Here is a 12,142-nt window from a genome sequence, read left to right as displayed (position 1 = left end):
TCTATTAACCCATTAAGAGAAATCTCTGAATTTTTCTCATTATGTGGCTTGTATCAAGCCAAGATCACACAGGTCATCAGGAGCTTTTTTATATGTTAGAAATTCCCTTCACTCTTGTATTCACTTGGCTTTTTCCCCGATATTTTAAGATCGTGTGACCGCAAGTTTGTTTTTCACTTCTGAGCATGTGTAAGGTGTCGCAGAAGAATTGTTGTAAATGTCACCATAGTGTTATTTATGGGAGCATAACTTATATTTATTTCAACATTGTTGGTTATTTTTGGCTCTCATCATAGCCTGATACAAACTTGTTTTATGAAAAAAAGCGGTGAAATGGACCTGCCAATATGCATGACTGGTAAGATGAAAGACTAACCAGTCAAAGCCTAGGTCAATCTGCTCATTGTCCATTGAAGAGCTATTTAAAACCCCATAAACCACCATTAATTTGTGCCCCCTTCAAGTTTTAATAATGGAACATAACCCTTTAAATGCCAAATATTTCTCCACTAGACAATAATCACTCTAAACTGGGATATCAAGTGACGATTGTCCAGTAGAAACTTGAAAAAGAAAAATTATGAATTTTGAGCAATGATAGTTAAGATGTACATGAGTGTCTTGTACTTTTGAATATTAATTGAGTTATCTGTTAAACTGAAAATGTTTAGGAGTTATGAAGAACAATTCAAGGAGCATGGGATCTGGTATGAACACAGACTAATTGATGACATGGTAAGTCAAACAAGAATTCTCTCTTCCACAACATTAAGCACTTTTCCCCACTTACCAGCTATTACCATCCAGTGATTGTGTTTTGAGTATGTTAGTTTAGCTTTTTTGTCAACGTAATTACAAACTAGAATTGCTGGATCTCAAAAATTTACCTGCTTTTTACAAAAATGTTTTAGTGGTTTGGCAAGAACTTAATTCCAAAGATCCTATTGCCGTAAAAGAAATCCAACATGAGATTTTATGGAGCAACTGCATTATTAGGATAAATGGAAAGTCTATCTATTTTAAAACGTGGGTTAATAAAGGCAATTTGAAAATATGTCACCTACTTGACCCCCAGGGTCAGTTCCTTTCTTTTGAAAACTTTATATGCAAATTTGGTGTTCTTAGTACTTTTCTCAATTACACTGGTATTCTTGCGGCAATTCTGAAACTTCGGCAGAGCAAAATCCTAGGTAATAGCCCGATGGGTGGTCAACCTTCAAGTCTCTTGCTGATAGCGACACCATCCTCTCCACTAAAAAAGCTTGTTCAATACTTTTCTCCTCCCATTGTTGACATCAATCTACGTAAACAAGTGTCAAATGTCAAGGACGCCTACGAACTTCCTTTGAAAGTCACCGTCGAAAACAAGTTGAGAAGCTTTCAGTCTAAAATTGCACATAACATCATACCAACCAATCTCTCTCTATATAAAATGAACATAAAGAAACACCACAATGCGAGCACTGCCTCTTCGAAAATGAAACACTTGTTTTTATGTTTCTGGAGTGCCCTGCAGTTGAACCGTTTTGGAAAGATGTTATAATGTGGTGGAATACCAAACGTTCAGACAATATTAACCCCAATTACTCTGAAATCCTTTATGGCTACAAACCTGAATCTGAGAGCTTCTACGCGTTAAATCATTATCTTCTTATTGCTAAATATCATATATTCCTCGCAAGAAATCAGTCAGAGTCTCTGAGCCTAAAGGTCTTTCTTGCCTGACTGGAAAATAAAATCAAATGTGAAAGACAAATGGCCATTAAAAACTCAAACTGCAGAAAATACGAAGCTAAGTGGACCACTCTCTGCCTCTGTATTGTGTAAAATCTTTTTTCTTTTCTTCCTTCCTTGTACATGATTGCCAACCCTATTTTCATGTTCAAATAATGAAAGCTAAAGTGTCATATTTCTTTATTTTTTTTGGCGTTCTTTGTACTTTTTCTATATATATTTTTTGTGTGTGTAGTGCAGCCCTAAAGCTTCAGCAATATAAATAAAATTCGGAAATTAGTACTGTGCGGGTGCCTTACTTTTTAGAAATTATTTCTTGGTAAAAAAAGAAAGAAATTGTAAGCAGTGTACTATTGAGTATTGTATTAGCATTAGTTTTGTACGTAGAAGTTTAAATTGTAAGTAGTTTTCAGCGGTGTTTTGTTGTGCTAGCTTCCTCTCTAAATGATTATTATTGTAATTTACCTATCTATCTATCTATCTATCTATCTACCTATCTATCTGTCTGTCTGTCTGTCTGTCTGTCTAACCAACTAACTAGCTAACTAACTATCTAACTAACCCAGGCAACTGCACAAACAAGATACGCTCAGTGATTTCTATGTGTGTGTGTTCTTTTGTTTTTATCGATTTGTTGTTTCAGTCTAGGAGGGGAGGAAACGGAATAAATAAAATAAATAAAAGAAATAAATAAAGACTTTGTTCTATGTTTCTTAATCCTTACTTTAGTAGATCTTATTCTACTAACTGGTCATTAAGGTAGTCCATAAGGGAAGAAAATGTTGTGAAAGTCAGTTTTAAAGTATTAATGCTGTTAACCCCAATACTGAACACCATTGCTTTGTTTCAAGTGTTAAAATAAAGTCTGCAAGTCCTCAGCTTCTACGTTCGCTACGAATGATCAACTGAAAGGTTCGAAGTAAAGGCGAAGGAGCGGTTAGTAGATTATAAGGGGCTAGTTTTGTTGGCTCGGTTGACTTGCAGTAAGAAATGCGTGAACACAGGCTGAATGTGTTGCTAGCAAAAAGTGGTCATACATGTATGAAAATTTCCTTCTGTTTTGAAAACAAACTTTCTGAAAGTGCTTCTTTGTATACAGGTTTTTATGATTGCAGGGTGACTGAAGGAAGTTTTGGGTGGACTAAAACGTCCTTGAGTGATTTTTCCTTCCTGTAAGATACAATATTATTGGTGGCTGGTTAAAGATAATTATGTGTGAGTCTAGGCTGCCGTTGAATGTTATGCCAGTGTTTCATGAGAATCACTTTAAGATTCGGTGTGGCCGGGTTATAAGTGGTAACAAACTTGGCAAACTTTGGCCATATCACAGCTATCCTTCCTTAGCTAGCAGAAGTAATCTATTCAGAAATCGCCTTGAAGTAAAAATGTTTATGGTAGAACGATTACAAACGAGACAATTATCAGTCCGTGTATAGGGACTGGCTAGTAGGTTGGAGTAACCCTACTTCTAACTGGCAGAATAGAATAAGTTTTTTGTCAGACATTATATTTTGGTTGTAATTAAGATTTCTTGTTAGGCAAAGTAACTTGTCAGCAATTAGGACACCGTGCTAGACAAACACAAATTTCAGTGAGAGAGATTTCCTTGAATGAGATCACTTTTTAATAAGTAGCTGTAGTGCACCATCTGATGGTCTAATGAGTAGTAATCCACTTTACTTCTCAGATGTACTTTTGTCAGATAAAATTTCCAAATAATTATTTTATACATGAGGTCTTTGCACTGAGGGAATTGCAAGAAAACTACTGCAAAGTTTTCAAAAACAATATATGTAAACAACCTCTTTTCATCCTCAGCAAAAAAGGAAAAATGAAAAGATCTTTGTACTGGCCAGATTTGAACCAGTGATACCAAGACGGTAGACCAATACTGGGCTCCTGCGTCCTACCAATTGAGCTATCGAGGCGTAGCATGAAGACTTGATTCAATTATTAGCTGTGTAACAATTATGCATATAGACGCTTTACAAAATTGTCAATTACTCAACTATAAGTAATTTACTTCAGAAACAAAATGAACAGTTTTAAACTCAGTGATGCAGGGATGATATTCTTAAAATTCAGATCTATAGCTTTAATATTCCATCTAGAAAAAGCATTTGTTAAATTACAGAGCATGTACAGGAATGCTATTACAGAGAATGTATGGGCACATTCACATACCATTAATTGCAAATATCTCGGCTATAAAAAATTCAATCCAAAAACAAAATTATCAGTTTTAGGGACAATGATACAGAGATGACATCTGCATTATTTCAGATCTATAGCTCAAATACTCAAGCTAGAAAATACTATTTGTTAAGGTGGCTCGATCGGATTTTTGAGTAATGATACTGTTCAACTTTGACTGTCTAGAGTGCCAACATTATCAATCTAACAGAAAATCAAAATAATGTTACCAGTGTACAAGACAAAGATGAAGGTTTTAAATGGGGCACATTTCACCAGGATCTGAGTTACCATAGCAACAAAATGACGCCATACCCCATTTTACATAAGACCGAATAACTGGCCATCAAGGATATTATTTTGGAAATACGATTTCAGGATCTCCGACTTGACGTAGTTGTCTAAATGATACAGGGCTTTCATTAGAAGCCGGCTACCATTGGAGCTCCAGCGGCTGCGAGTCATCACGTCACCGGCTACTTGGCCATGTTTGTCAACAAATAGTCCAAAAATATAACTCTTAAAATGTTTACAGCCTACCCATTTTTCAGTTCAAATAAATCTGATGAAATATAGCACACACCTGCCTTGAGAATTTTAGAATAAAGCATATACCAACACGATTTCTGTACCGCGACAGATTGCAACTGATTTAGAAACGCTCAGCCATTTTCAGCGGTATCTTAATGAAATTTAGCCTCGCTCCCAAACTATTACCACGTGGTTGGTTGAACAAAGATGGTGGCCAAGCGCAGCCTCGGACAGACTGAATTGTTTTCATTCTTTACAAAGAAACCACAAACCTGAACAGGTATCCTGAATAAATTTTGACTTTGCAATTGTTTTCTCATAAACCCATTATGTTGTTTTTCGCTTAGTTAAGAATATTAATTGCAGAAAACAAAGCCACACATTCCAATGGTTCAGATGAAACTTTGCCAGTCAACCCAACTGAAAGTATACCTGAAGTCACAGATCATGCCTCGTCATCTCTGCAATCTTCCAAAACTCCTGAGCCAGACAAACGGCCATTAGCCGAAGAAATGAAATACTTTATTCACTCATCATTTGGAAATTCAGTTGACAAACCTGTACACTGTCACAGTTTTTACACATGTCAAGTGAGCTGATGCAATTCTGTTACTCAAAACTGAAATGAATCGATTACAAGCAACAAGCCAAAAAGATCACTTCCAGCATCAATGGATCCTTGACAAAAAACTCTTTCTGCAAAAAGACTGGTGTGAACTGGCTAGTTTATGTAGAAGGTAGGGGAATGTTTTGTCTTTTGTGTAGAAAACACGATGCAACAAATCTTCAAAACAAGAGCAAAAAGTTTAACACTGAACCTGCTGTCCGCTTTAAACGCAAGTCCGTTGAAGAACACTCAACTTCACAACAACATAAAGCTGCCGTGAGTGCAGAACTTTTAAGTCGTGTTTCTGTCTTCTAGAAAGAGTTTGAAGAAAGAGAAAAATCAAAGGAAGATGTATATTTCAATGCATTCTTGGCTCTTAACTGGATAGCGAAAGAAGAAATCGCGAACACAAAGTTTTCCAGTCTTTTGGACGTTGTGGAGAAAATGGGATTATCAAATATGAAATTCTTTGAGCATCGCTCAGGAGGATCAGTGAGAGAAATGTTTATTTTGATGGGGGAGATGGTAAAATCTGAGGTTGTGAAGAAGGCACAGCAAGCCAGCTTCATGGGTCTCTTGATCGATGAAGTAATGGATATTGCCCAGAGAGAGCAGCTTGTGTCATTCATCAGATATGTTGACCAAGATACCTATGAAGTGAAAACAGATTTCCTTGCTGTAAATGACATTTTAGAGAGCTCAACTTCTGCCAATGCTCAAACCATCAAGTCAGTTGTTGTGAAACAGCTGTCAGATTGTGACCTAGATATCAATAAATTATCAGGTTTGTCAACTGATGGCCCATCTGTAATGGTGGGAAAGCAAAATGGTGTTGCTGCTAAGCTTAAGAGAGAAGCTAAGATGTTATTGAATGTTCATTGCATCTGCCATAGATTGGCCCTTGCATGTGGGGATGCAAATGACCACATTTCATATGTCAAGACTGTTGAAAGGTTTTGATTCAACTATGGTCTTTCTTCCACAACTCGGGAAAGCGCACAGCAGCATACACCAAAGCAGTTATTGCTTCAGCAGAGTTACAGATTTCACATTCTGTAAAGAAAAGGGTTGTAAAGCGCGTTAAGAAGGCTACCCGAACAAGATGGCTGTCTACAGAAAGCACTGTTGATGGTATTTTTCTTAACTTTGTGCCTTTGATCCAAACTTTGCAAATCTACAGCAATGATAGTGATCCTGTTGCAATAAACTTGATCACTCAAATCAAGTCAAAGAAATTCCTTGGAGCAGTGTATTTACTTCATGAAGTCCTGCCAATTCTGAGCCATCTCAGCCGAGCCTTTCAGAAAGGAAACATATCCTTTGCTGTCATAGCACCTGCTGAAGAATTTATTTTAGAGGAACTGAAAAGTGTGGCCGATAAACAATCACCCCTGGAATGTTTGAGAAGAGATCTTGCTGAAGACAGCAGACTGCACTACAGTGGATTGACTCCTCTAACAGCACATGATGAGACACTTCTCAGAAACCTGACTTCAAAGTATGTCCATGCTCTGCAAGACAATATTGCTTCCCGTTTCAAGGATAGCCTTCCCATCTTGAGTGCTTTCAAAATATTTGATCCAGTTGCAGTGCCACCCAAGTCTGATCAGAGCTTTAGTGAGTATGGAGACAAAGAGATCAAGATCCTTGCAGAATATCTGTATCAGCTGGAGACTGGAGAATCAAAGGTCCAGAAGACAGAGGAATTGATTTGTGAGTGACGGAAGTTCAAGTACAGCATCTTAAAACTCGAGTGAAATGCCAGCAGATGTTGTTAAGCCACCAAAGAACAAGGAACTGACATCCCAAACACCTACAGATTGGCTTTTACATCACATGCTTTCCAATCAATCGACTTACAGTCATTTTGTGCCAGAGCTTCTTCGTCTTGCTGAAGTGTGCATGTCTCTGCTAGTAAGCAATGCCTGGCAGGAGCGAGGGGCATCAGCAGTCAAACGACTGAAAACAAGGCTGAGAAGCTCTCTGAAAGGTGATTTGTTGGAATCACTGATGCACATTACAATCAATGGGCCAGAAGTACAGGAGTGTGAAAGCCTGGTCAAGAAAGCAGTGAAAAAGTGGTGTGAAGTGAAAGCTCATAGAAAAATTGCTAAATCAATCTCTGCAAGTGCCACTTCCAGTAACTGCCCAACAGTTTCTAATGCTGCCACCACCATCTAGTGCCACCGCTGGCACTAGATGTTCCAGAACAAGTGAATGCCATGGGAGATAGGATTGGAGTTGAAGATTTGGAGAAAGAAGTTAATTCAGTAATCAGTGCTCTTAAACTTCCTGATATCTGGGATATGGATGACTCTCACTCTGACTATGACTCAGACTTTGAGTCAGATTCAGACTGAACAGTTGCAGGTGTCATTTTATTTTCAAAACGGTCAACCAAGCTAGAATTAGAACTGTCAGTAGAAACAGTACAGAAATTGTCAAAGTATAAATTACTACTAAACTAGTGGCCAGTGTAATCATCAAAATTCTTTAAGGAGGAAGAAGTTTGTGAAGATTTTGATGAGGAAATTAGCTATACTATCAGTTGAATGACAGCATCTTCTCATAGCTTTACGACCACACTGGCTTATCATGATGTACGGTGTAAATTGGTGTAAATTGTTCTCAAGTGCAACTTCATTTTTTTGAAGTAAAACTTTTTCATTGCCTTTGACCTTTTCACTTTTGTCTGTAAAAATTAAAAATATATTTCTTTTAATAGTAAATAATTATTCATTAACTTTACTTTCTCAAGAACGCTGGAAATTGCATTTCTGAGCTTCTAAATTTAAAATTTTTCTGGGGGGCATGCCCACAGACCCCCCTAGAAACGGTGGCCTTTGGCCTCCTAAATAGTCACAGCCGCCTACTATTATATGGGCAGACACCTACTTCAAATTTTATTGAAAGCCCTGATGATGGGAAAATTTTTAAAAAACCTATAGGAGAATTTTCGAGAAAATTGCAGGTGAAGTTTCAAGGTGTCAAAATACTAGACTTGACTAAATGGTATTCTGGTCTTAAATAAATCTTATAACATGTAATTACTTGGAGTGAAAATCTCAGAGAAATTGCTCCATTTCACTTTCAGAAAGATTGGCTGGATTATCAACTGGTGTGGGGTGTTATTTTGCTTTTTATCAATTGCCCCTAAAATTATTAAATTTGGTGAGAATTAAAAGACACTCAATGAATTTTTTCTAGACATGGCCCTCAATGAGATTAATCCATATTCAACGTAATCCCGGAGTTCTAAATTAATTGGAACATTTTAAGACTGCTAATTTTCAGTGTCAACTCAGGAAAATATTGCGCTGATTTTCACTCAATGCTGTTTGTTGTCTTTGTTATAATTTTGTCTTGCCTGGAATCACTGTGCTAAGGTACATTTCTGTATATCATGAATTCATAAAACACTTGCTTTCTTTCTGGTGATTTTCCCAAAGCAAGCTAACCTTTGCCAACTAGCACTACAATAACAATAAAATATATGTCACACTTTCACTCATCTCCCATTAACATGGCCACATCAGGGGTAAACGGTGAGCGCAAGCAGAAAATCACTATGCTGGATGTCTTGTTTATGTTCAGCATAAACATAAACATGTTTCTTTTTCTTTTTTTTTTCGTGTTTATGTTTAGCATAAACACAAACAACAAATTTATTTATTGTTGTAGTACACCAATAACGTTTGATGTCCAGTCAGATTGATTATGGTGCTGCTCTAGTCGCTCAAAAGTTGAATAGTATCATTACTCAAAAATGCTATCGAGCCACCTTAATTACAGAGCTTGTTTTGGAACGCAATTACAGAGAATGTATGGGCACATTCACATAATTACAAATTTCTCAGCTATAAAAAATTAAATCCTAAAACAAAATGAATAATTTAAAGCCTATAATGTAGAGATAACCTTGGTAAAATATCAGATCTATAGCATTAACACTCAAGCTAGGAAAAAAATATTTGTCAAATTACAGATAATGTATGGGCATGTCACATAACTGCGAATTTCTATAAATGATTTAATCTGAAAATAGAAATGATAGCTGTAATGCCACTTATACTGTACAAGGAAACTTTTCACCAAATATCAGAAGAAAAGGTCTAAAATTGGAGCTATAAAAATTATTTGATTATTTAATTATCTATTTTTATTTGTTTTATGTCTTGTTTGTGTATTTATTTATTTACTTATTTATTTATTAACTATATAAACAAGATACACTCAGTGATCTGTGTGTGTGTTTGTTTTTTTGTTGGGTTCTTGTTTCTCTTGGAGAGGAAGCAAGCCTGTGTTGGTCAGCGGTTTCCCGTATGATTGTTGAGAGCACATTGTTGTAGTCCGCCATGTTGGATCGCGTAGTGAATAAAGTATAGTTCTCCTGCTAACACTGGCCTCTAGACTCCTGCAGATAATTTTTGTCTATAAGCAGGTCATTTGTCAGGCCAAGAACAACTTTTGACCAGAAAAAAGGCCAGTCTGGTTGGACAAAAATTATTTTTGTTGTTAGAAATTAAAAATAAGAGACATTTGAGACATTTTGGTATTTCATTGTACTCCCTTTGCCAAAATGTTGGTTGCAAATTTAAATGGCTCAAAAGTAAAGTCAACTGAGTGTAAAATTGATACTAGCACCAGAAAGGAGACCTTTACATTAAGTCAGATATTATTTTTGATAATACATTGTTTGTGGCTAGTCTTACACAGCTCGTTTCGTTGTCATTTTGTTGGCGAACGGGACTTAAGGCACAATGCCCAACGAGTTTGCCAAGCAGAAAGGTCTCTGATGAGTCCCTTGGCCAGGACGAAACGAGCTGCGTAACACTAGCCACAAACAATGTATTATCACAAGTAACTGTCAGGTATTATTTTACCTGTTTAAAATTGACAAATTTACAAACGTTTGTACCCCTAGTTTGCCTCCACTCACTTGATCACACATTTATTCCATATTTTCCCGGGTATCAAGTTTCCTGTGCATCAAGTTTCCCACAATGCCTGATAAGGAAAACCACGGGAAAAGCGATGAAATGATCTCCTGTGTAGACAGCTTGTCAGTGTAAGAACTCAACAATAACATTCAGAGACTTGAAATTGGCTGAAATGAATTCTTCGACTTTTTCTGAAAGTTTTGAATAATAGATGAAATTGGAATTTGAAGTGGTTGTGACTACAAAGCATGACTAATTTGTACATTCACGCTTTTCACAAAACATGTCTGTGATACGGACACTATATTTGAACCACAGACGTAAAAAAAAACACTATGAAGAGCTGTAAAGCTGATTTTTGATCATATGGACTAGAAAACAATTTGTTTACATTTTACCGGTTTTAAAGTTTTGAAAGGAAATGCATTCAGATAAGGTCGATAAACAAAACGAGAATTTGGGCTGTGTATTCAATTTTCCTAATATCTTACTCGGTTCAAATTACAACTAAAAAATAATTCCACAACACTTGGCAGATAACAAACAACAACATAAGACCTCAGATTTTAGTAGTTTTTCACAAAAACGTAATTCAGGCTAAATGGGGCTTCACAATCTTTCACGATGCCACCAGAAGCGTAAATTAACACAGCCTGAATAGTGGCATTGATGTGGTGTGTTGTACAATTCGATGTGACATTTGATACAATGCATTGCGTGTAATAAAATTATTTCTCAGAGATGGAATAAAAACAAAACTGATAACAAAGCTCTTCTGTGTATTATTGTAATATCTTTGAAATCATCTCTGTTTTGAGCTATTTGAACCAAGACTATGCTTTAGTATTTACAATAATGCTTACCTTCTTGATGACGTACATACTAGCCGTCCGAAAAAAAAAAACAATCAATTTGCTGCCGTCTTTTTGACATAACTCACAGACTTCAAATTAAACCCTGATATTGGAAGACAAAATTTCCAGAGGGAAATGGAGGATTGGAAAAGTTACAAAAACCTTTCCTGTAAAAGACAAAAGAATTCATGCAGTCATGCTGAAAACCAAGGAAGGAATGATCAACAGACCACTACAGAAACTTCACTTATTAAAAGAGCACAAAGGGCAAATTCTCAGTGATAGATTTCTTCTATTAGATGCCACTGAGGTTCAAAGAGACGAGAAACCCTTGTAAGTCCAAATAAACAAGGATCCTCAAGAAATTTAAAGGGTTACCACAAATGGAGGAGGATGGACAAGCCGATGCATCATACATCTCATGATACAGGCACACATGCAGACGTCCCGGAAGACTTTAGAATGTTGATGTAATACAAATTGAGTGGACATACATCTAGTTGGAGTAGAATTTTGCTTGATGTAAAATCATCACATGTAAAATCAACACAAGTTAGAAAATTCAGTGTGAAAGAGGAGTGGTGTGTTCATCCGTTCAGTTGTGGCCGTACACCAGGAGGCTGATGTGCCTCCACATGTTGTAATAGTAGGGTGCTATAGAATAAACATGTACGTGAGATTACACAATTCAGCAATATGATGTTGGATCTCAAAGGATGTATCTTTGCAAAATATGAGTGTGTAAAATTAAAATCTGTAGCCCCAATTTTCCAAGTAACTGTTTGTCAATACAAATCAGCATTCGAAATGTTCTTTGTAATTTTCAGTTTTGGCAAAGTTATGACTTGGACTCTCACAAACCCTTCATTTTTGCACGATTAACTTGTTGCAAAAATAATTTACAATGAGGTGTGAGGATTAGTATTGGGGTTATGAAATATAGGAGCACTGTTTTTGAGTCAGCACCCATTCCCATCGCATGATGAAACATAGGGCGACTTAACATCTGTGCAAATTGAAACAAGACCTTTGTTTCCGTTGTTGTTTTTGTACTAGTATTTTAAAATGTTTAGATTAGACTTTTAATTACCTGATGTGTGATGAACATGTAAAATAATATAATTTGTTTTCATCAAAAAAATAAAATCTGCTTACAAACAATTTACAGTTTGTCAGGAAACAAATCATATAAACATTGAGAGACATGAAGTTCTAAAATTGTTAAGTAGATGATATTTTTTTATGTCAACTAGGTTACATGCTTGACCATTTGAATTAATTTC

General features: G+C 36.3%; 2 protein-coding genes and 1 pseudogene across 2 annotated transcripts in view; all 3 read left to right on the top strand.

Moving 5' to 3' along the window:
• LOC145479758 (uncharacterized) overlaps positions 1-12,142 on the top strand; it is a 307,549-nt gene that overhangs the window by 77,709 nt on the left and 217,698 nt on the right. The gene's annotated exons all lie outside the window — the stretch shown is intronic.
• The window catches only part of LOC145479330 (isocitrate dehydrogenase [NADP] cytoplasmic-like), a 111,930-nt gene that overhangs the window by 74,352 nt on the left and 25,436 nt on the right, over positions 1-12,142 (top strand). The window contains exon 7 of the mRNA XM_081457671.1: positions 672-735. Within this exon, the coding sequence (XP_081313797.1) occupies positions 672-735 (64 nt within the window). The remainder of the gene's footprint in view (positions 1-671; positions 736-12,142) is intronic.
• Positions 742-12,141, top strand: LOC145479276 (zinc finger protein 862-like; annotated as a pseudogene).

Source organism: Orbicella franksi, chromosome 1 (assembly GCF_964199315.1).
Source record: "Orbicella franksi chromosome 1, jaOrbFran1.1, whole genome shotgun sequence".
NCBI lineage: Eukaryota > Metazoa > Cnidaria > Anthozoa > Scleractinia > Merulinidae > Orbicella > Orbicella franksi.
Note: the sequence above shows the minus strand (reverse complement) of the source record. Positions and strands in the feature narration are given on the sequence as shown.